At 35.2% G+C, this 25,660-nt stretch overlaps 3 protein-coding genes across 3 annotated transcripts; all 3 read left to right on the forward strand.

Moving 5' to 3' along the window:
• The first annotated feature begins 465 nt into the window (after positions 1–465).
• On the forward strand, positions 466–1,401 carry LOC144255479 (olfactory receptor 4F15-like). The gene has a single exon (XM_077800240.1). It carries the CDS (start codon positions 466–468, stop codon positions 1,399–1,401), a length of 936 nt encoding a protein of 311 aa, XP_077656366.1.
• An 8,923-nt stretch (positions 1,402–10,324) lies between these two features.
• Positions 10,325–11,260, forward strand: LOC113177021 (olfactory receptor 4F15-like). Its single transcript, XM_026381558.2, has one exon. It carries the CDS (start codon positions 10,325–10,327, stop codon positions 11,258–11,260), a length of 936 nt encoding a protein of 311 aa, XP_026237343.2.
• An 8,014-nt stretch (positions 11,261–19,274) lies between these two features.
• LOC113177020 (olfactory receptor 4K15-like) lies at positions 19,275–20,821 on the forward strand. The gene is made up of 2 exons (XM_026381557.2): positions 19,275–20,194; positions 20,767–20,821. Exons 1-2 carry the CDS (start codon positions 19,275–19,277, stop codon positions 20,819–20,821), a joined length of 975 nt encoding a protein of 324 aa, XP_026237342.2.
• The last annotated feature ends 4,839 nt before the right edge of the window (positions 20,822–25,660 follow it).

The raw sequence follows: 25,660 nt of genomic DNA on the forward strand, positions 1-25,660 counted from the left end.
CACACATCATGTGAATAACAATCTTGAAATGAAAATCTCTATATATTAGGCAAAGAAAAAATTGTAGCTTATTCCAGAAAAATAATGTGTGAATACTTTTGGTAACTTGAGATTTTTAGGCTGAGAAAATACCCAGAAATAAGTTAGAAAATGTGTCTATAAATCCTAAAGAGACAAATAAAACACAACAAAAATTTCTGGTCATAGAAAAAAACAAAGAAATTATTTTATTCCCATGTGATATATTGTGTTCTGTCCTTTTAAATGGATCACAATAATTTGACACTCCTATTACTTTATTTATTTACATGCTTCTTATTTAACTCTATGATTTTTAACTGTAGGCTTGGAGACCCACAGAAAGAAGTAGCAGCATAAATTAGAATGCACATTAGTGCCACAAATTCTGACTCTTAGCATATTCTATCCACAGGTGGTTCAAAACCAGTTCTTATGAACAAAGCAATGGATGGACTGAATGGCTCTGTGGTTTCTGAGTTTGTGCTGCTGGGACTCTCAGGTTCTTGGGAAACTAAAGTTATTCTCATGATAACATTCTCCTTGCTCTACCTAGGGATCATCCTGGGAAATCTCTTCATTGTCTTTTTGGTTATTGCTGATTCTCACTTACATTCTCCAATGTACTTCCTGCTGGCCAACCTGTCCTTCAACGATGTGGGACTCTCCTCTACCACAGTTCCCAGGATGATCACAGACCTGTTAACAGAACACAAAGTAATTTCCTTCCAAAGCTGTATGACACAGACATGCTTCATCCACACCATGGGAGGTGCAGAATTGGTGCTGCTGATAGCCATGGCATTTGACAGGTATGCAGCCATCTGCAAACCTCTCCACTACTTGACCATCATGAGCCCCAAAACATGTGTTCTGTTGATAGTCATCAGCTGGGTAACAGGAGTGATCCATGCTATGACTCAGTTTTCATTTGTTATCAACTTGCCTTTTTGTGGTCCTAATAAAATAGACAGCTTCTGTTGTGACTTTCCCAGGATCATACAACTTGCATGCTCTGATGCAGCCAAGTTTGAGTTTGTTGTTACTGCAAATAGTGGCATCTTAACAACAGGCACTTTCTTCTTGCTTCTCCTTTCCTATGCCTTCATTTTGATCACTGTCTGGAAACGTTCCTCTGGGGACTTGTCCAAGGCTCTTGGCACATTGTCAGCTCACATCACTGTGGTGATTCTATTTTTTATTCCATGCATATTTGTCTACATATGGCCTTTCCCCACATCATCAGTTGACAAATACATGTTTATTGTTGATTTTGCTATCACGCCTGCCTTGAATCCTGTCATCTATACATTGAGAAACAAAGATATAAAGATAGCAATGCAAAGACTGAGCAAACGGTGTCATTGTGACAGATTCTGCTGACTAGTCTGTGGATGAAAGCTCAGGAACTACTTTCACCTGTGTGATAGATACCTCCACTTAGGCATCTGTACTTCAATGTGCTCAATTGTAGTGACATCTACATCACTGACCTGTTCCTATTCATACTAGGATTATGTCTATTCCTCCTATACAGTATTTACTTCAGAAATGATTCTACTGTGTTAAAAGTTTTCTTTTTTTTTCTTTTTTCTTTTTTTTAGGATACAGAATCAATGTATATAAACAAGGTCATATGATTTAACCTGTGATCACTTGATCACAAGGATGTAATGACATTCCCTTTCTCTCCCCTAGAGTTTGTAAATAAATTCACACTTAAATTGTTGAATGTCAGAAAATATTACAATGAATGGTTATATATGTGGGAGTAGTAGATCTATTTAGTTACTTAGATTCATTCCCTCCAAACAAAACCTGAAACAATTTTTTTTCAAACTCACCTCTCTATTTTTGTTTCATTAATGAACACTTTTCATAATGTGATAAGCACCTATAAAACCAGATCCAAAACAAAAATCCAGAGTTTTGACAATAAATAACTTTCACCTATAAACTTTATATGACCATTTGGCTATTTCCTTACTGAGACATAACTTAAATGAAAATAGTTTATTTGGAGGCTAACCTTTGAACCCATCAGTGAGGAAATGATATTGAGAATGGAGGCATGCACATGTGGAAAAGCGTGCTGAGATACAAGCCTCAATTGGCTCACTAGCAGACTACATAGACCCTGCAGTTAAATATTTCCCAACTGAAGAACAAGGTATTGGGAGTATTTATTCACTTTTCAGGGTACATTGCTTCTTGGTGATGTCCTATATTTCTCACGCAAAATATTCTAGGTTTTCAAAAGCCAGGACATACTGTTAGGAACACTTTCTGTTGTTTAAAGAAACATTACTGATAAAAGTAAACCACTTCATATTATTTCATTCTTACCAATGTGTAAATTAAATATTATTTATCTATTTACATAAAATTAACAAAGGTGTTAGTCTGAAGACTTCTATCCTTTGAGGAACTTCTATGATTCTCTGCTTTGTATAAGTGCCACATAAACCAGCAACTGCAAGGTGTCCCTTCAGCATGTGCATAGTTCATCAAGTCAGTGGCCAACTATGGTTTCAGCTAGCATGATAGATGAAAACACATGTGATTGGGTAGTAGGTGATCTTTGTCTCACATCAACACAAGTCATCTGATTTGATATGTCAGAAATCATCATTTTAGTTACACTTAAGGAACTATAGCTATAGACTAAAGTAAGAAAGATTTTTTACAACCACCAAAAAAAAAAATAATCAAATGAACTCAAAGACTTTTTAAAATTACACTATATTTTCATCTTTCATGTATAGATTCAGTGTAATTGATTCTGTCTGTACCTTGCTTTTGCAGTTGAGAAAAGGGCACACTGTCTTATGGTGTTCTAAATTTAGGAATTTCAGAAACCAAGGGGTCCCAAGCAACTGCCTGTCAACCCAGTATACCCATAACCCAGAACTCTCATGTTTACCACCACAGACACTCCTATCCGCAGTTAATAAGTCCCATACTGACAATAATACTCTCCATTCACACTGTCCAAACAAAACTGTGCTGTTTATTTCATTGTGTGACAAATATATTTCAAGCACTAATGAGAATTTAGAATCAGCATTATTCATGGAAAAGAATGAGATCACATACAATGATATTACTGATACACCTCTAATACTATGTAATAATGTGATGGTCTGTTTGTTTCCCTTTCTTCCTCACGTTTAAAGAAAATCTCAATGAATTCTGTTTTTAAAATATTTTGTACTGGTGCTTTATAATAGTTCACAATAGTGAGACTAGTTGTGAAGTGTTCAATTTTGGCCAATATTAATCCCCAGTACCTGCCTTGAACTCCCCTTCTCTCTCAAACTTGTGCACTTAATCTACTTTAATGGTCTCCATCATTTTTATGAGAGCCTCTATTTTTTCTCTCTTCTTTCTCTAGCTTCCATATAACAACAGAAAAACATGTGACTTAACTTTGTCAGTATGGCTTATTTCAATTAATAATCTCAAATTCCAGCTACTTTCCTGCAAATGACCTAATTTCATTCACATTTATGACTAAGTAAGCCTCCATTTTTTATGTATATGTGTGTGTGTGTGTGTGGTATGTATATATATATATATATATATATATATATATATATCACACATTTTCTTTGTCTATTCATCCAATGAGACAAACATAGGCTTGGCTATTGTGAATTGTACTGCTATAAACATGGGGATGCATAAATTGCATGCATGTTTGTATGTATGTTGAATTTAATTCTTAAAAATAATTACTGAGGGGTAATACAACACGATCATGTAATGGTTCCAATTCTAGGCTTTTGAAGAATCTCCATACTGATTTCAAGATTAGTTGTACTCACATACAATCGTATCATTAGTATATAAGTGAGAAACATTGTTTTAAGGTGAGTAAACAGGCAAGGAATGTGGGGTAATACATGGTGCTCAGGGTCTCTGTCATCTGATGTATAGAGTTGGGACTAGTCTGTGCTCCATGAACATGTCCATTAAGTTCCATTTTATTCCCTAGTGAAAATTGGGTCCTCCAACATGTAAAGTTACCTAACTCTAGCTGCATGCTATAAATTTTGCCATCTCCCAGCTGTTTATGACAGAAGGAATCTACTTTGTTTTTATGGTGAGCCACAAAAACTTTTTAAAACAATGCATTAACAGTATAAAATATTCATTTACAGATATAACTTTTGTATGGATATTGACTACACATTTCAACAGTATAATTCTTTAAAAGATATATCATTGGATTTTGTTTAAATCATTTGACACAGTAAACCTACTCTTAGCTATTTACCTGAGCAAATGAAAATTATATGTGATGTAAATATATCAGTGTTTACACAATTTTATTCTTATTCAGTATAAACTGGACAAACCCTAAAGTTCTAAAGTGGGGAGAAGTAGAAGTGGGAGAAATAGAGAGAAGTGGGTAGAATAGGCATTCGGTGGAATAATACTTCGCAATAACACAAAACCACTAATGTTCAGCATAACACGGATGAATCTCAGTTGCAATGAGGAAACATAGGCTCAGAAGGGAACACACTATATCATTTGCAAATAATAAAAAAAGATGGGATGGCATATTACTCCTCTCACAATGTCAATTACCAAAAAGTAAAGAGATATCAAGTTGGTATTGGGAATGTGGAGAAGGGACTCTTTAACAATATTGGTATGAATGCAAACATGTAACCTTTGTGGATAATTATATTCGTAAAAATTAAAATGGAGCTAATATTTTACTCAGTAATCTCTCTGTTGGACAAATTACAAAAGGAATTAAATAGACACATCCTAGAGATATCTGCACTCCAATGTTCATTGCCATAATATGAAATCAACCTGTTTCCATCAGTGGACCAACAGGTAAAGACATTGTGTCATGCCTACACTATGGAATATAATTTAACTTTAAAATTTTATAAAAGGATACTTTTTACAATGTGGAGTAAACTGGCTAAATGAAATAAGCCAGACTTAGAAAGATAAGTAATGTATGAACTTACTCTTATGTAGAAACTTAAAATAGTTGAATGAATAGCAAGAAGCAGATCTGCTACCAGGAACAGAGTAGAGGATGAAATAAGGAGAACTAGAATAAATAAATTTTAAAAAGAAAAATAAACAGTATGAGTAATCTAGAGATAAAATTACTGTATGAACATTATAGTAAATAATATATTATTGCATACAGAACATTTTGCTGAGAGAAGATTGTAGCAGCTCTAACCACAAACACAGACTCATACTACAGATTCCTACTATACACACAGACACACATACACCCACATGCTCACACACCGAACATGTCTGTGTAAAGTGGTGAAGGTGTTCATTTTATTTTACTATAAAAAGCATTTTACTAAGTGTATGCACATCAAAATTTCATGTTAAACCCTCAAGTCTATACCATAAAAATGAATTTAAAAAAATAAATAAGCCACAACTATGCCAACAAACAAAACAGATTGATGGTTGTCTGAGTCTTGGTGCAGTGTGTGGTTGATAATGAGATAACATAGGAGAATTTCTAAGTTTTAATTTTTATACATACATAAGTTACATCATAAATAAAATATAAAAATTGGAAATTAAAAGTCATTCACAAAATGATAGGACTTCCGTTACTTTATCACCAACATCATTATTGCTTTTTGAAGATAAAACAAAATCATATACAACCTCCAACTCTCCTCAAAAACAATAACCTCCCCAGATGCTACTGCTCAGACATTCCTCACATCATAGCTCTGCTACATTGGACAAGTGACTTGACTACCATCATCCTCTTTCCTCAATTGCAAATGAGTAGAACTGATCATGATTAAATGGTAGTACCATAAAAGTGTCTGAAATACACAAGCAAGTGAACAAATATGAACTTTTAAGTTCTCTGACTGCTTTTCCTGGTACACATATACTATAGCTATACTTTGGACTTTATGTGTCCCCCAAAGTACTACCTATTAAATAAAGGCCTGGTCCCTGGTTTGAGGTCATTGTGAGGTGGGTGAAACCTTTCAAAGATGGAGTCAGTCAGAGATATTCCACTCATTGGTACCATGTCCTTAAACAAGGTACTGGGATCTCAACCCTTTCTTCTTTTTCACTTTCACTTTTTGAAAGAGATGTCAGTTTAAAATTTTGCTGAGTCATGTGTATATGCTGTGAAGTTCTCACTACCACAGACACTAAGAACAGGGCCCTGTAATCATGGATCAAAACCTCTAAAATCATGGTCAAAAATCTTTTCTCATTATAAGGTGATATCTCAGCCATTTGTGACTGAGTTAGCTTAGGATAAAAGCTGACCTTGAAAGGTGTCACAGCAAGATACTCAAAACAATATACAACAATGCAGTGGAACCATTAAAACAATATATTACAATTAAAATTGTGTGAATATTGTCTATCTCTTTTTTTTCCCTCCACATAGTCTTACTGGATTCTAATCGTCCTTTTCCCACACTGAAATTTTTAATGGGAACCTGAAATAAAGGGAAATTGTGGATAGGGGAGATTACAGTATGTGCTCTGCTCACCCTATTCGTAGAAACAGAAGTAGAAGATGTAGTCCAAGCATGGTGATTATGACATCCAAGAATGAGCAAAATCAAGAGAGGAGAAATGGGGGCTGGGGGTGTGGCTCAAGCAGTAGCACGCTTGCCTGTTATGCATGCGGCCCGGGTTCAATCCTCAGCACCACATAGAAAAAAAGGTGTTGTGTCTGCTGAAAACTAAAACAAAAAATAAATATTAAAAAATTCAAAAAAAAAAGAGATAGGAGAAATGAAGGCCACCTTCAGAACAAATGTCTCCAGTGAATTGTAAGAACCTTATTAAATTAGACTGGATCTATATGCTGTTTTAACATTGCAGTACAGTAGGGGGTTATCTTCCATTCTCATCATTGAGAGAAATACCAGAGTATGTTTTCACAATCAAATTGTGAACTTCAGACATCCACTGAAGGAAGCACTGAGAATGATGAGACCCAAATGCTCCTCTGACTCACAGGAAGCACAAGTCTAAGTGGACCCAAAGTCACCAGCACAGTGACAACATTGTGATGCTGAGCTGGCCAGAACTGCCCTCCACAGAATTCTGAAGAACACACATCTAGGTTCAGTGATGTGACACCAGAGACCCACAACAAATAGAAGAGTGTTACTTCCTCTACACACACCAGAGAACAAATGCTAAACATTATTTTGCTGTTTGAACCAACTTTTAGTTTTCTTTGACTGGAGTAACTCTAATCCAGCACAGACAGTTTCATGTCCCTTGAGGACTAAGTTGAGAGAAAGTAGATGGCTAAGGATCCCCAAGAGAAAGAGAGGGAGAGTCTTTCCAATCATTGCTCCATTAAAACACACAGCTGAAAAGTTTCTCCACCCAGAGTCCCTTTCATATGCAATGAGGAGGACACCTTCTCACTGAAGTTCTCACTGCAGAAAACAAACTGGACTTCATTTTAGAAGTAAGGTAAAATCCAAAGAAAGTTCATCAACAAAAGCCTGTTTCCAGTAGTGGTAGCTCTGAGTAAGTATAACACAAACCGATGTTGGAGTTTTCATTTTTTCATCACACCCACTAATTTAGAAATTATTTAGCATATATATATATATATATATATATATATAATTTTTAATTGGTGCATTTTGATTTTGCAGAAAAATAGTTTCATTGTGATATATTCTTACATGTAAACAACATATCAACCACTGTTACCTTTCCATCCCCCACCATGCTGTAATCATGCATGCACAATTGGTTGGATTCATTCCACAGTCCTCCCCTTTTCCCATCTTTTCTTCTTTCTCCTCAATTCCCTTCATCTGTTCTACTGATTTTTCCTGTTTTAAAAAACAGTTTTAATTTATCCAGTGACTGATTAACTAATTCCCTTCCCAAAATATTTATGGAAATATCATCTAAATTCTAATTGTACTCATTACCTCCTGGGATCATATGAGATATGCTCTATAAATTAAATTTATTTGTGATAGACCCACAAAAGGCCTTCAATAGTATTAGCAAGTAATCATATTTGACTTTAGATATGCAACAGATCTGGAAACAGACTATTGAAAAGGCAGAGCTTGGGGAAGAAAAGTGACAATGGCTTCTTCCATTGTTAAGATGGAAAAATGCATACATTGAAGGCAAAAGAAAGAAAATGACAATAGAAATGAAGAGGAAGCAACTGAATTAAATGTTTGGATATAAAAACTGAGCCCTGGAGAAGCAATCTGGAAGACGGACAAGAGTGCTATCGGGTGACTATTGGGTATTTGAGAGAATAATTAAGACATTTATGAAAGCATTGTTTATTCGAAAAGACTGTGAGTTGGAGTTTGACAGGTTGATAGGAAGGTTGAGCTGGAACTTTCTATGTATATCCCACATACAACTCTTGACACAATACTTTGGATTCCTGAGATAAAGGAACATGCAAATTTCATCTGCATGTACTATTTAAAATCAGTAAGACTGATATTGAATAAAAATATAGGAATAGTCCATGAATCATCAAATAAATGAAGGATGAGCAGAAGGGAAGTGACCATTGTGTAATAGTAAGAAGTACAGAACAGTATGAAATAGGCCCAATTTTGTTACATGCACGTGTGAATGTGACACAATGAAACCCACTCTTTTGCATTATTATACACTAATAAAAAAATTTTTAAAGAAATGGATAAAAATTCAGAATGAGCTATAATAGAAACCGTTTGCATTCTGCTGCAATTAACAGAAAAAGATGTTTATAGTGTATGGAAAAAACTAGAGATCAACTTTTTCTCATTAAAAAAAGAATTTAAAGACTCTTGATATCTTTTGTTGGTTAGCTTAACTTACCCTTTGAGTCCTACTTTCTTTCAAAAATTTTCAATATGTCATTTGTAGTATATAACATTTAGAACTTCACACCTGTTGCACCTTCAGGAATAACAATAGCATTAAATGAATGAAATGATGGGTGAATGGAGTGCCTGCACCATATGAAACTTTGTTTCTGCATCAAATGCTCAATGTTCAATGAATCAGTGGCTGTAACATCAGGATTAGAAAAAACACATTTATGTTCCTAATCTGAGATAAGGAATTTCTTCAGAAATTGAGCGATTTCAGCCAAAAGTGTGAACAAAGGGAATTTCATTGACAAAAGGCAGGAAGGAGAGCAGCATTATAAATCCAAGAATCCAAAGACAAGATTTGTTTGTTACAGAAACAAAGTCATGATAATGATAATCAAATCCTACCGCTACATAAAAAGAAATGATGACCCAAAATGGACAATGGCATGAAATATTCATAATTCAGATTTCTTCACAAGAACTAATGCATCTGTATAAACTGGATTATTTTAATTTATGTTATAAACAAAAAGTAAGGATTGCCAGTAAAGGGTTGGGTGAAGTAAGGTGTAATTAGAAAGGGTCCACCATACAGCTATTTCATATTTAAGTAGAAAGTTTGCTGCATTGATAGGAGTAAACAGAATTAAAGGAAATACAATTCAATGATATCTGGGCAAGTTCAGAGTGCCTTGAAGGGGCTATCCTTGCACTACGTTGAAGAGTATGGGTTACCGGTATCGTACACCTCTGGATAACAAATCATGGCTCTAAGGGCTTATCCATTTAAGACTCAGATTCTTCATTAACACAGTGGGTCTCATTTAACAATATCTACACATGAATTGTGTGGTTTTAAAAATAATGAAGTGGTTATACCAAAGCTCTGTATGAAGGATGAAAATAAGTATTAACATTAATATTTAAAGAAAATTTTTGTTCATTACCAGGTGTTCATATTAATTTAATGGTCATAAGTAGCCAGTGCTGATGCCCACACATTGTGTGAATAACAATCTTGACATGTAAATTTCTACTTCACTGGTGAAATATATATTAATCAAAAAAAATGTGTCTTATTGCAGCAGAATAGTATGAGAACACTTTGGTTAACCTGAGATCATTAGGCTGGGAAAACACCCAGAAAGAATTTAGAAAACATTTCCATAAATCCTAGAGAGGCAAAGCAAGCAAAAAAAACATTTCTGGTCATATAAAAAAGGAAAGAAATTATTTTATTGCCATATACTATACAGTGTAATTTCCTTTTAATTGAATCACAATAATTTGCTGTTTCTATTACTTTACTTATTTACATGTTTGTCAGTGAATTCAATGATTTTTAACTAAGGGTTTCTGGTGCACAGAATGGGAAGCACAAGTTAATACCACAGATTCTGATTCTTCATCATGTTCTATCCACAGGTGGTTCAAAACCAGCTTTTGTGACCAAAGCAATGGATGGACTGAATAGCTCTGTGGTTTCTGAGTTTGTGCTGCTGGGACTCTCAGGTTCTTGGGAAACTAAAGTTATTCTCATGATAACATTCTCCTTGCTCTACTTAGGGACCATCCTGGGAAATCTCTTCATTGTCTTTTTGGTTATTGCTGATTCTCACTTACATTCTCCAATGTACTTCCTGCTGGCCAACCTGTCCTTCAATGATGTGGTACTCTCCTCTACCACAGTTCCCAGGATGATCACAGACCTGTTAACGGAACACAAAGTAATTTCCTTCCAAAGTTGTATGACACAGACATGCTTCATTCACGCCTTCGGAGGAACAGAAATGGTGCTGCTCATAGCCATGGCATTTGACAGGTATGCAGCCATCTGCAAACCTCTCCACTACTTGACCATCATGAGCCCCAAAACATGTGTTCTGTTGATAGTCATCAGCTGGGTAACAGGAGTGATCCATGCTATGACTCAGTTTTCATTTGTTATCAACTTGCCTTTTTGTGGTCCTAATAAAATAGACAGCTTCTGTTGTGACTTTACCAGGATCATACAGCTTGCATGCTCTGATGCAGCCACGTTTGAGTTTGTTGTTACTGCAAATAGTGGCATCCTAACCATAGGTACCTTCTTCTTGCTTCTCCTTTCCTATGCCTTCATTTTTGTCACTGTCTGGAAACGTTCCTCTGGGGACTTGTCCAAGGCTCTTGGCACGTTGTCAGCTCACATCACTGTGGTGGTTCTATTTTTCACTCCATGCATATTTATCTATATGTGGCCATTTCCCACATCATCAGTTGACAAATACATGTTTATTGTTGATTTTGCTATCACCCCTGCCTTGAATCCTGTCATCTATACATTCAGAAAAAAAGATATAAAGATAGCAATGCAAAGACTGAACAAGAAGTTTCATTATGACAGATTTTGCTGATCATGGGCACCGAAACCGTACATCCACCTGCCTGCTGGACATCTACTCTTCTGCATTTGCCAGTTAACATGGCCAACTGAATTTGACAGCTACCTCAATGAGTTGTGCCTACCCATAGTAAGACTATGTGTTCTCTTCCTCCAGAAGAAGCGTTTGCTCATTTCTTTTTAGTAACATTAAAAATGAAAATCCACTATAAAGTTTTAGGAGGAGAAAGAATTTGAATAAATAAGGTTATATGAATTAACTTGTGATCATTTGGGCATAAATATAATTACATCCTTTCTGTTTCACATAGAGTGTTAAGTAACCTCAAACTTGCTTTGTTGAACACAAGGAATCATCTCAAATATATAGATATTTGATATGGTTATATAGATATGGTTATATAGATAGAGCTAATTCTAATTAGTTGCTCAAATCCATTCCCTCCAAATAATATCTGAGACTAAATTTAACTGCACATAGTTCATTTGTAAGCAGTGTTTTTGAAAAATCAGTGAGGAGATTATACCAAGAAAGGAGACATGCATATGTTCATAAACATATTGGGATGCAAACTCCTGTGACCCTCTAGGAGGCTATCGAGATTCTGTAATTTAGTATTATCTCAATTGAATAAATACTCTGATTCTCTACTTTGCACAAGCCCCTTAAAACCAGAAGTTCAAGTGTCTCTTCAGCTATGAACTGATTGAGCAAGACAGTTGGCCACCTATCGTTTCAGTTACCACAGATGTCACCATCTGACTTCAACAAAAGTCATTTGATTTCTGTTATACCAAGAGTCAGCTCTTAGTTCCTGCTCAAGAACTATAGACCAAAATAAAGCAAGAAATTGACCACCTGAAAAAAATAAATAAATAAAATGACCTCAAAGATATAAATTCTGTTACATTCTCATGTATATAATTGTTGTAATTGAATTGCTGTTTTTCTTTTGTATTTAAGAATAGGTACATTACCAAATGATGCTCTCACTTTAGAAACTCAAAAACTAAGAAGTATCAAGTTGTCCATATGCCTATCTTATCTAAAACACATAACTCTTAAATTCATCACCCCAGATGATACCATCTGTACTAAATATGCCCAACACTGACAACAACACTCTTAATTAACACCATGCAAACAAAACTGTGTGGCTTGTTTCTCTGGGTTGAAAATATATTTCAAGCCCTAGTCACATATAGAATCAGCATTATTCATGAAAAAGATCTGATCACAAACAAAGATGTTAAGGACCTATACCACAAACTTAATCATATTATCTTAATGTAATCTGTGTTTCACATTCTTCCTCATATTTAAAGCAAATTTCTGGTGAATTTTATATCAAATTCCTATATACACACAATGAGGGATCCAAGAAGTTTTATTAAAATAATTCAAGGTTTTTATCAAATTAAGTTTTGGGCTTTGAGCACTTTTTCATCAAATAACCATATGAAGAAAAGCCTCTGAAATGTTATAAAAATTAGTTATTTGCCATGGAAAGGAAAAAAAGCCACTAGGCCTACAGAGTCTGGATGACACCTTAGTAATAGGAGCCAGAGCCCTTTAGATGTGCACCCCAGTCATGCTGCCTTCCGGCTCTGTGTCTTCCAACAAGTTGCACTTCCCCAGATGCAACCTCTTCACAATGAGGTACACTTTATGGGGATATTGTGAAAATTAGGTCAGACAATATGTGTGGAAACTCCTGGCATGTTAGGCATATTCAGATGGTCTGGTTTTTCTTGTAAAATTCCACATATTTATACTCTGTCTTTAGGAGGAGTTCTGCCTTGAAATATTTGATGACAAAAATTAACAATGGGAACATGAAAATATAACTTCACTACCTTCAGCACCTCTTCATAATAAATTAATCACACAGAATTCTTTCCCTGGTTATTAACATAAATTAAATTTTATAGCATTGTTAATAGTCAATTGCAAATCAATACAAAGTATGAGTGACACCTCTCAAGGAGACTTGAGAGGGTGAGAAAGCAGACCTGGGCTGTGGGATAATCCACAGTGCTCAGGAACTCTGTCATCTGATGTGTCCACCTGGAATTAGGTTGTGTTCCATGAACACGTCCATTAAAGTCCTTTGACTTCACAAGGGAAAAATTGGTACTTTTACATTGAAATTATTTAATTCCAATTTCTTGCTGTCAAATTTGCCACCTACCAGTTCTATTAGTGATACAAAATGTCACATTTTCCACAGCATTATGGAGAGCCATACTGATTTAGAGAAAACTTCTGAATGAGTTGCATCAATACCTTGATACAAATGCTTATGTATATAATTTCTTATGTATAATAGCCATACATTTCATCTTTATGGACATAATTCTTAAAAGAACTTATAGGATTAAGTAAACCATTTGACTCAGCAAACCCACTCTTGGCTATTTATTTATGTATCACAAGCCCATGAGTGTTCACACAATTTTATAATTAACTGCTATATGATGGACATAGCCCAAATGTATTGAAGTGGGAAATTAATGAGAAAATATCCATGTAATGGAATGTGACTCGGCAATGAATAGAAATTACTAGTACACACAAGCAAGTAAATAAATCTCAAGTGAAGAAACCTAGACTCTGAAGGGAACACATTGGATGGTTCTAGAAATGCAACTCAAAACCATAATGAGAAAAAAAAACCTTAAACTGTTAGGATGTATTCTATCAAAGAATAAAAAGAGAGAAAAAAGAAAGAAAGTAGAAGAGATAGATCAGATGGGCCAGGATGCCTATAATACTCACTACTGGGGATGCTGAGGCAGGAAGATCCAAAATTCTATAATCAGCCTGGGCAAGCTAGGGAGATGCTATATCTGAAAATATAAAGTTCTGTAGCTCACTGGTACACCATTTGCCTAACATGGTTGGTGTCCTTGTTTTTATCACTAGTACCAAAAAAAAGAGAGAGAGATCAAGTTCTGTTGAGCATGTGGAAAAAGGGAACTCATTCATACAGTACGTATGCATCCCAGTATAAAGGATTGACAAAAATTAGAAATAAACTTACTGTATGATGCAGTAATCACAGTTGGATAAGTATGCAAAGAAATGAAATAGGAGCCTCAAAAAGATATCTGTGTTCTCACTTTCATTGTATCATTATTTCTCAAAGCCATAACATTGTTACCTTTAGTGTCCATAAGTTGATTAATGAATAAAGAAAATATGGCACACATAAATACAATAGAACACGATTTATCATGTATAAAGGATATAATGTCATGTGTCAACATGGATGAAAATAGAGGTCATTAAACTAAATGGAAAAAAGCCATAATCAGAAATAAAAATAATAATATATGACCTAATTTATATGTAGAAACTTTTTTACGAAGCTTAATAAATAGGAACAGAGGGGAAAAGTAATTAAAGGAAGGACAACTGGGAGGAAAATAGTAGTGAGTAAAAGTTTTAAAACATATTTTCAGGATGAATAAATTTAGGGAAATATACTGCATGAAGACTGTCATTTATAATATTACATGCTGAAAATTTATAGATGTTGTCACCACATGCGTGCACAGATTCTATGTAGAGTGATAAGATAATGTTAATTTGTTTGAGTATATAAAACACTTCACTCTGTATATGGGTATCAAAATATGCTTTTCACCTTGAATAGATACAATAAAAGCACATTAAATAACTAAAACAAAAGCAAAACTGTAGGAACAATAATTAGAGTCTGGGTTGTCTGAGTTGCAGTGTGGGCAAGGTTGATTATGAGGTACCACAGCACAATCTGGGGTTTAATGAGATTGTTGAAAACTCTGGACGGTGTGATGGTTTTCCAAATGATATGTGTAACTGTAGAACTGTAAACTTAAAACTTTTCATGTTATTACACATAAATTATATCATAACTAAAATAAAAAGTATTACAGCCTCAATTACAAAACATTTACACTCTGTAAGGAAATGCTTTATTGCATCACTAAGGTCCTATTACTTCTTAAAGGTTCAGAGAAATCCTATACTCCCTGCAGTTTTCCTCTGAACCAATGAATGTCCTTGTCCTGGTTCTACCTCTCATAGCTCCTTCACTTCATACCTATGGAACATGGACAGGTAGGTAGCCTCATTTATGCATTTTCACATCTGTGAAAGAGTCCAAGGGTTTCGTGGTTGAATGAGGCAGTACTAGGAAGGTTTGGAGTCCCCACCTGAGAGAAAGCCTTGAGTTTTTTAGGTTCTTTGACTGAGATAACTTTGGACCTGAGGCCTCAGGTGACAATAATGGATGGTAGAGCAAATAAGATCATGTAAAGCTGTGAGAAAACAAATGAAAGTACTAAGGAAACAATGACAGAGAGTTAGGGAGAGAAGAGGGAAGTGAGTAGATGGGTCAGAAAAGGTGCAAAAAGGTGCAAAAGGCAAATGATAATCACACATTTCACATCAAATTAGTTGAAAATAAAAATCGAAAACCAAGAAATACAAGGAAAAAAAATCTCCTTTGATGAATGTATATTCAGTAGTCCCCCTTTCCAAGAAGGATGCATTCCATGATCCACAGAAGATAGTCTGAAACCAACAAACCCTCATAACTTTGTTTGTTCCTGTACATACTCACCTATGATAGAGTAAATTGAGATGATGAGATTAGCCACAATAACTGATGAAGCAGAACAATTTTCACAGTGCACTGCAGTAGTAAGTTGGAGCTCTCTGCTCTCCCCTCAAAGTGTCCACTGTCCTATACTGACCTTTCTTTTAGGCCATGGTTTATAGTGGGGAACTAAGACTGTAGAAAGTGAAATTGTGGTTAAGTGAGGACAACTGTATATACACTTCTCATTATTTATAGAAATAGTAAAGGATGGATTTAATCCAAACTTGGAAGTTACAACTGCACTTGAATAAAACTGATACACAATGACCACATATAATTAATGTGCACAGTGTGATGAGATTGACTCATGCACCCACCTGAGAGATCATGATCACAACCAAAATAATACACATGTCCAGCACTTGCAGAGTTTTGTTGGGTTCCTTTGATTTTTTGTGATTTTGTGTATGATATTTTGAGTTGGAGGGGTAAATTTTTGGTGTTTTGATATTTTTGGGGAGTTGTCTTATAAGCTACAAATGTGAGATCTACTGACTTGAAAGATATTTAAGTGTACAATGTCATATTATTTAATCTGGACATAGTGTTGTATGGTGGATCTTCATCTGGAATAATTAATTCTATATGCCATTGAATGCCTCCTTCCTTCCCTCCCTGCCAGCACCTGGACACCATTATCATGTAGTCCACTTCTATGAGTTCCACCATTTGAGATTCCTCACATAATTGGAATCATGCAGCATCTGACCTTCTGTGACTGGTTTTATTTCACTTTAGTATAATACCCTTAAGATTCATCCATGATGTCAGAAATGATAGCATTTCTTTCTTTTGAGAAAGGCAATAATATTCATTATATGCCTACACAAATAAATTCTTTACTGATTCATCTGTCTATAAATACTTACATAACTTCCAGTTCTTGGCTATTGTGAATAATATTTCAATTAACATGAGATCAAATCAGTAACTCTTCAAGTTACTGATTCCATTTCCACTAAATATATGCCCAGTGGTGCGATTGTTGGGTCTTAAGTTAATTCTATTTTTAATGTTTTGAGGAATTTCTGCACTGTTTTTCATAGTTGTTGTACCATTTCATGTGGCAACTCACAATGTAAAATTTCCCCATGCCCTAACTAAAACATTTTATCTTTTATTTAAACTTTCTTTTCTTACATTGTAACTTGTATTTAACTAGTCTAACTTGCACCCGGCATTGAAAAGGGTTCAATATCACATGATGTCTTCAAATAAGGGAAGGCTGGAAGCTAAGGATCCCCAAGGAGCATGAAAGCAAAAGTCTCTCCACATGCTCAGCCCTATTTAAAAGCAGAACTAGAAAATCTCTAGCTGTAGTCTACTCTTCACAGTGTGTATATACCACTCTGAGGTACACACACTATCACCAACACGGGTCACTGCAGAAAGCTAACTGGACTTGGCTTGAGATGTAAGGTAGAATGTAGGGTAAGCCTTGTCATCCAGAGAGGATCTGGTGTCAGAGCTGACTCCTGTAAAGTAAGTAAATCACAGACTATCTGATTTTAAACTTCCGCTGCATTCCATCCACTAATTTAAGAATAATTTTTTTTGGTTTTGGTGAGCATTTTTCTACAGTTGTATCTGTTATTTAGTTGAAGTGCCATCTGAAAATATTAAATTTTTTTTTTCTTCCAACTGATCCCTGAGACCTTTGGACTCTTTACCGCAGTTTCACAAAGTAACAAAAAGACAAAGTCCTTCTATACTCTTACAAACTCCCAGATGCCCAGGTTTGAGAATTTGGATTACAGGTGATTTAATATTCCCTAATATTTTCTAATTCTTTTGGACTGTGACTTTTCTACCTTTTTCAAAGTATTAGAAGCTGCAGAAATACTCAGGCATTATAATTAATAGGATAATGTATAGTCAAGCTGAAAACAAATGATGAAATTGAAATTATTTTAATATAAATATGTTTCTTTTCCTGCTGTTATTGGCAATTTAAATTTATTTTTATTTTGATTATGTCTTCATAGAACAGAAAGTGTATATCACAAATATTAATTTTCCTAGTCTTTTCAAAATCCAGATTCCAATCAAATTCATGTCTAACATGGAAGTTATATTGGTGGCTTTGCCCCTCTCTAGCTAAACAATGGGGAAGTTAAACTTTCACATCAGCAAAATGGCAATAAATGTTGTTCTTATTAAAATAGGATTCTTTCAAAGTGCTTAACACAGAGCTGGCATATGATTGCTAATTGTTGAATTTTGAATCTTCCAATTTCTAGCCTAAAAATGGTAAGGGGAAAAAATACTGAAATTGAGATGAAACAAGAGAAAGACAGGAAGGAAAATAAGGAAGAGAGGGAAGGAGGGAGGAAGGGAGAAAAGGAGGGAGGAAGGGAGGGGAGGGGAAAGAGAGAGAAAGAAAGAAGTAAAGAAAAAGACAGAGAAATGAACAAAGAAATAAATAAGGGAAGGAGGAAAGGAGAGAAGGAAAGAAGAAAAAGGAGGAGACAGGAGCAGAGAGAGAAGAAAAAGGAAGGAATTAGAAAAAATGTACTTCGGGCTTTGTGGCTTATAAATATAAATATTTCAATGAGGGCAACTGAAATAACATGCTTGCATCATTCAAAAACAAATGAGCTTAGAATTTTATTATATCCCATGAAAGACTAGCTGTCACATAACTATCATTTAAACTAAGATGATATTTATCTTACCAATATGAGCCAAGGGCAGTCAATGTCTGACAACAGGTGTCATTGCTCAGGCCAAGGAATAAAGATTTTTGAATAAATACACTTTCATGGAGAAATTCAAAGTGAGGAAATACAGTATATAATGATATAAATGTGCATTCAGCCTTTGGGTCACTTTTTGTACCTGAACCTCCTATCTCAAATGGTTTGATGATCAGTTTTTCCCATACTGTCCTATAGACTTTGGTTCAATTCATTATCCTTCTACATACCATTTAGCAATAAATTTATGTCCTGAAACTTATCCAGATTGATTCACTTTGGTAAAATAAAGAGGCTTCAAATATATTTACTTCTGTGCACTGAGGGCAAGTCTTTCTGATCTTTCTGATTCTCTGCAGTAGAAGCAGATTTATGACTTGGAAAAACTGTTTATGGGGAGTGTTGACTACAGACAATTTTAATCAAAAAATTCATTTTTTGACATGTGTTTTTATTTAATGTATTGACCTGCATTTATACACTTTGGTAGCCTCTTGCTTAGCCACACATCTAAATTCAAGAAACATTTATTTTGAACTTCAAATTTAGTACAATGCTAAGATTCCCATTTTGTGCATGAGATGTAGTTTTCTGATCCCTGAAAGCTGAACATTAATTTCTTGTTTTTATTCTAGAAGTTCATCATTTTCTTTTTGGATCTCATTAGAGAAGAAAATACTAAATGGAAGAAGCAAACCAGTCTGTGGTGCATGAGTTCATTTTTCAGGGACTTTGTAACTCAAAGGAGCTACAGATCTTCCTCTTCCTCTCATTCTCCATACTCTACTTGATGACTGTGGTGGGGAACCTATTTGTTGTGCTATTAATCATCACCGACCCCCATCTTCATTCCCCCATGTACTTCCTGTTAGCTAATCTCTCCTTTGTTGACTTCTGCCTTTCCTCAGTCACCACCCCTAAACTGACCACAGACCTCCTAAAGGAAAAGAAGACCATTTCTTTTGGGGGATGCATGAGCCAGATCCTCTGTGTGCATTTCTTTGGAGGAGGTGAAATGGTGCTTCTTGTGACAATGGCCTATGACCGTTATGTGGCCATCTGCAAACCACTCCATTACTCCAGCGTCATGGACAGACAAAAGTGCATCTGGCTAGTTTTGATATCATGGATCATTGGCTTTGTGCATGCCATGAGTCAACTGATTATGATTTTGGAGCTGCCCTTCTGTGGTCCCAGAGTAGTAGACAGCTTTTTCTGTGATATTCCTTTAGTGCTTAAATTAGCCTGCACGGACACTAATACTTTGGGAATGCTGATAAATGCAGACAGTGGTATTTTGGCAACAACTTGCTTCATTGTTTTGCTGGTGTCCTACACCTATATCCTGTTAACTGTCCGCCTTCACTCTGAAGGTGGTGCCTCAAAGGCCCTGTCGACCTGCACTTCCCACATCATAGTGGTGGTGTTGTTCTTTGGACCCTGCATCTTCATCTATCTGTGGCCAGTCAGCATCACTTGGGTGGACAAGTTTCTAGCTGTGTTTTACACAGTAATCACACCTCTGCTTAACCCAGCCATATACACACTGAGAAATAAAGATATTAAGAAAGCCACAAAGAAACTAGTGAATCAGCATGTGAAATCCATGTGATATAGTTAGCACATATAATCAGAAAATCTATTGTGGCAGTCCAGTTTGTCTGCACTTTGGCCTGTAAATTAAATTGTACTGCATATATGACTTATTCTTATCTATGAGCTGTGAGTGCTCCCAGATGTATGGCTTGTGGTTTTCTTTTCTGTTATTGAAAATTTGTTCAAAATTCCAATACTTAAAATCTTGCTGCTTGGAAGGAATAATAAGTCTATGTTAATACCTCTTTGTACAAGTTCAAAGATTAGTAAATGATATAAAAATAACAATTTCCACAATTTATTAAATACTACCTGTGTTCTCAACACCATGTACACATTTTACCAAGATTATCTATAACTTACCTAATCACTTTGAATTAGTTATCATTATTCCTCTTTCAAAAATATATCACGTGGAAGCAGGAAATATATCAATATAAAATTCATTACTTTCCTCTAGTATAATTTAAAATTTTAGATATCCATGGGAGCATCCTATTTCTCTTTTACATATGTTTTAAAGCTATTTTGTGTTCCATGTGGCTCAAAGAACATTAGGAAAATTTCTATTCAAGCACAAAGAAGGTGGTAAATGAACTTATTAGAAATCTCCCAATATGGTTGGTTATGTAGTATCATCCACTATAAGTGTCTTTCTAAGAATATTGTCAGGCTTTCTTTTAAACATTATTTCCCTGCAATAATTTGTTATTCAAGGTCCAATATGATATCTTTGTTTGTTGTAAATAGAAAAAGATGCAAGATGATTTATCCTTCCTCATTCTAACTTGGCTAGGCATGATACTAAAGATACTTGAATGGTCTTCTTCCACCTAGAGAACAAAATGACAAATGAATAAAAACACAGTACCATTGCCTTACCCCTAAATGACATAATCCCTTTAAGTTTTCAGGCATTATTTGTTTATATAATTACAGAATTTGCCTTAATTTTTTAAATCCTTCAATAAAGAGGGAGAGGTGTTTGCAGCCCTTTGAAACACTGTTTCTTTTCTTGGTTAATAGAAAATTTTATACATAGTTTTATCTTACATGAATCAACAAGGAAGCCATGAGAATGGGGAAGAAGAATGTATTGATTTAAAGCAAAAGCATTTTCAACTGATAAGAACAAAGGCAAGTAGAAACATCAATCACAATAAATTGCAATTATGCATTCATCCCCTACAAAATCCAGATATTTATGGAGTTACAGGCTATGTACCTGACAATTTTTTTGCTTTCAGGTAAAAACCTCACCTGATAACAACCCCCACAAAAATACTCCAAACACACAAACACACAAAAAAATCATTCTATGAGTGTGTCTATTAAAATACACAGAGAAGGAAAATAAATAGCTTCTTTCATTGTCAGTAGGATTAGAATGAAAAGACCAGTTATATCTACATTATATGGTCTTTTTAGTATAATAGCTTATATAATAATTCATGGTCTATAGATTTTGATGATGATGTATGTCATTTTTCTGGTGAGAATTATATTTGTACACCTTTACAATATCTTAATTTCTAATTTATTCCCATGCATAGAAGAAAGTCACAGTTTCTTGGATCTCATAGCTATATCAATATCTTACAAGCTTAAAGTGACAATATTTATATTAGGAATTAAAGGGCAATGATAACATGACTGATTTAACTGAGATATTAAATAGTTGTATTCATGGCTTCCCCAAACCAGATGCTTATAGAAGCATCACTCATATATGTATGTGAACATGTGGTGACTTCTTGGAATGGTTTTAGATGAAATTTCTCAAATTAGCTCTTCGATGTGGCCCTTTATTGTTAGAAATCACTATAGCTTCAAAAGTGACTTGAAAACTGCATGTAACTTCCACTTCCACCTCCCTGTGTACAAAACATAACAGTAGGGGAAACTGACTGCATTCTTACTAGAGTGTATTAGTAGTTCTTGAAAATTGCAAACCAAGGTCTTACTTTCAAGACCTGGATATGTGTAGTAAGCTGACTCTGAAGTTTTCTGTGTTTCTCAGCATATTCTCAGGATATTATAACCAGGAGCCATCTCAAGAAAATAGTACCTACTGTGCTTACTGCTTTCAGAATACAAATACTATGCATTTTCCTATTTCCAGGACCTTGAGGCAACTACACTGACTCAGCAAGTTGTCACATGGAGAGTCAGTCTGGCCCTGGGGAGAGACTCTGATACAAACCTACTTAGTCTATGTAGAGGAAAATCAGACTGCAGTGGGAGGTGGAGGGCTTGGAAGGGGCTTCCTTTAAAATCATCAGATCAGGCCAGGCATGGTGCATGCCTGTGATCCCAGCAGCTCAGGAAGATCTAAGTTCAAAGCCAGCCTCAGCAACAACAAAGCGCTAAGCAATTCAGTGAGACCCTGTCTCTAAAGAAAATACAAAATAGGGCTGGGAATTTGGCTCAGGAGTTGAGATTCCCTGAGTTCAATCCCCAGTACCCACCTCCCCCTCCCCCCCAAAAAATTATCAGATCAGGAGTCCAGGTATCAGAGGATGGAGAGTGAAGAGCCATGTGTAATGCCCTACCTGGTAGCCAAGTCTGGAAGTATCAGAATCAAGGCAGCAAATAATTACATGAAAAAAAGTTCAACATCTCTAGGGAAAGGTAGCTCAAAACTATACCTGAGATTTCATATTACACCAGTTAGAATGGCAAACATCAAGAATTCATATAACAGGGCTAGGGTTATGGCTCAGCAGTAACACACTTGCCTGGCATGTGTGCAGCACTGGGTTCGAGTCTCAGCACCACATATAAATAAATAAATAAAGGTCAATCAACAAATATTAAAAAAAAAGAATTCAAATAACAATAAATGCTGGCAAAGATGGCAGGGAAGAAAAGTTATATGTTGTTGGAAGAAGTGGAAATTAGTAGAGTCCCTGTGGAAATTGGTGTGGAGGTTCTTCAAAAGACAAAAAAATGTGACCACCATAAAACATACTTCTCAGCTATAGTACATCTCAGCATTTATCCAAAAGAACTACATACCCTTGATTATAGCAGCACAATTCACAATAGCCAAGTTATAGAGCCAGCCTAGCTGTTTATCAACAGATAAATAAAAATGTTGCATATCTACACAATGGAGTTTTAATCAGCCATAAAGAAGGACAAAATTATGTTGTTTGCATAAAATAGATGGAACTAGAGTGCATGATGTTAAAAGAAAAATAAGCCAGACACAGATAGTCAAAGGTGATTTTTTCACTCATATTTGGAAAACAGAGAGACAAAGAGGATAAAAAGGAATAGCATGAAACTAGAAAGGAGACCAGTAAATAAAAAGAAGGAGGAAAGGGGTAGAGAAGAGGGAAGGGCAAGGTGAGATCCTAGAGAATGAAGTATGTTATGTGCATGTGCAAATGTGCCACAATGAAACCCACTACTTTGTATAATTATTGTGCACTAATAAATTTTTTTTTTAAGAATCACGGGCTGAATGTCACATGGCTTTCACTACTCTCCCTTCACAGTGCAATTCTTTACTAACTCCACTGCCTCTCTCGGCCCTCAGGAGCTTCTAGGGATACAGCCCTGAGCTGACACTAGCCCTGCCTTCAGAGTATGCTGCCCAGAAAGCTCCAGAGAGAATCTGTACCTGTGGAGCTCCACTTCTCACACTAGCTCATTCCATCTTGCAAAGCAGCTAGTGACAATCCAAATAGCTTCAGCTGAAAATCCGTCCTTCTGGTCACCAAGCGAGTATCACAAAGGAAAGAAGAGGTGGGTGCCAACCCCTAGTCTTTGCTCTGTCCACTGGGTGCACAGCCCAAGAAGACTCAGAGACAAGCTTTGATCAGCATAGATGGTAAGCATCCACTCTCTCCACTTCATTCAAGCACCTGGATGGGAAAGACATTTTTATCTTCTAGCAGTACTTTTTTTTTTTTTTTTGCTGTAGCTGAGTTTTCTATTTCTTTCTTCCCATATGTGTCTCTTATCCTCTGTTTATATTTTTAATCTTTCTTTTTTCTTCCTTTTTACACTAGCATATGATCCAGCTATACCACTCCTGGTTGTATACTAAAAGGAAATAAGGTCAGCATAAAAAAAGTGATACCTGCATATCCATGTTTATTATAATACTGTTCATAATAAATGGAATCAGACTAGTGCCCATCAACAGATGAATAGATAAAGAAAATCATATACATATGATATGTATATATTTTATTCAGCCATTAGGAAGAATGAAATCACATCCTTTATAGCAAAATGGATGGAATAGGAAGATGTCACATTAAATAAAAGAAGTCAGATACAGAAAGACAAGTATCACATGTTTTCTTTCATGTTCAGAAATTTTAAAAAAACATCTGAAAAGGGTCCATGGATGGGAGGAGAAAGGGAATGAAAGGTGGGAAAGAAAGGGTAGAAGGACATGACCAAGGTACCAGATATGCATTTATGGAAATGGCACAGTGAAGTGGTTCAAATAATGTATTATTAATAAAATAATTAAGTTTCTTAAATAAAATATATTTTAATTAAAAATTAAACTATCTTTAAAATAAAAACTTTTGGGCTGGAAAAATAAAATTCCATGTATCAACAAAACCAGTTCATTACTTCAAAACAATCAAAATTGATAAAACATTAACAAGACTGATCAAGAAAGAAAGGAACAAGGCACAAATACTCAGTCAGGAATGAAAAAGAATACCATTCTACATAAGCTTTAATCCTTACATATATTATAGAATAATATATGTAGAACTTCATACAAAACATTTAAAAATTAATATGAAATTGGAAATTTACTATTAAAAAAACAATTACCAAACCCAGAAAATCTTAATGTATTTGTTAAATGAATTTATGTTGTAATAAAATCATTTGCTGTCCCAATTATTACTGACTCACCTCAAAAACTATATCTTCATATTTGGCTGCCTGAGGCTAGCCCTCTGTGACTATAAGACTGATAAAAAGGAAAGGACCTACTCCCTTCTGCTTCCTTCTAGTTTGGCTTTCCCTCTGCCTGCTGTGCCTACTTGTCAAAGCAATAGCTCACTCCTCTGGCAGGAACTGAGCTTCAGTTTTCTCACAGCCTCATCCTGTTCCCTTGCAAAAAACAGCACTCATATGCTGGCACCATGTCTTAGTCAGCTTTTTCACTGCAAGACCAAAATTTATATGCTATTCATGCCCATCAACATGTAGTGAAGCTTTTTAGTTTAATGTAATCCCATTTGTCTATTTATATTTTTGTTTCCTGTGCTTTTGAGATCTTGTCTAAAAAGTTGAGCATAAATTTGACTCAAACACTGCACAAAGAGTTAAGAAAGAAAAATTAATTCATTATTCATGGTCATGAACATAAATTTTAAAAAAGCAAGAAACTGAAACAATAAATATAAGAATACTACATTCTGAAAAGATTAATTTAATACCTGAAGTGAAAGGTTAATTTAAAAAATGGAAATCAATCATATGCTAAAA

This window comes from Urocitellus parryii, chromosome 6 (assembly GCF_045843805.1).
Source record: "Urocitellus parryii isolate mUroPar1 chromosome 6, mUroPar1.hap1, whole genome shotgun sequence".
Taxonomy (NCBI): Eukaryota; Metazoa; Chordata; class Mammalia; order Rodentia; family Sciuridae; genus Urocitellus; species Urocitellus parryii.

Excerpts from the sequence above, each read along its gene's own strand:
- LOC144255479 (XM_077800240.1), top strand. The coding sequence starts at position 466 with ATGGATGGACTGAATGGCTCTGTGGTTTCTGAGTTTGTGCTGCTGGGA.
- LOC113177021 (XM_026381558.2), top strand. The coding sequence starts at position 10,325 with ATGGATGGACTGAATAGCTCTGTGGTTTCTGAGTTTGTGCTGCTGGGA.
- LOC113177020 (XM_026381557.2), top strand. The coding sequence starts at position 19,275 with ATGGAAGAAGCAAACCAGTCTGTGGTGCATGAGTTCATTTTTCAGGGA. Across the intron at positions 20,195-20,766 it reads CTAGTGAATCAGCATGTGAA|AAAGAAGGTGGTAAATGAAC; the intron begins ATCCATGTGATA and ends CTATTCAAGCAC.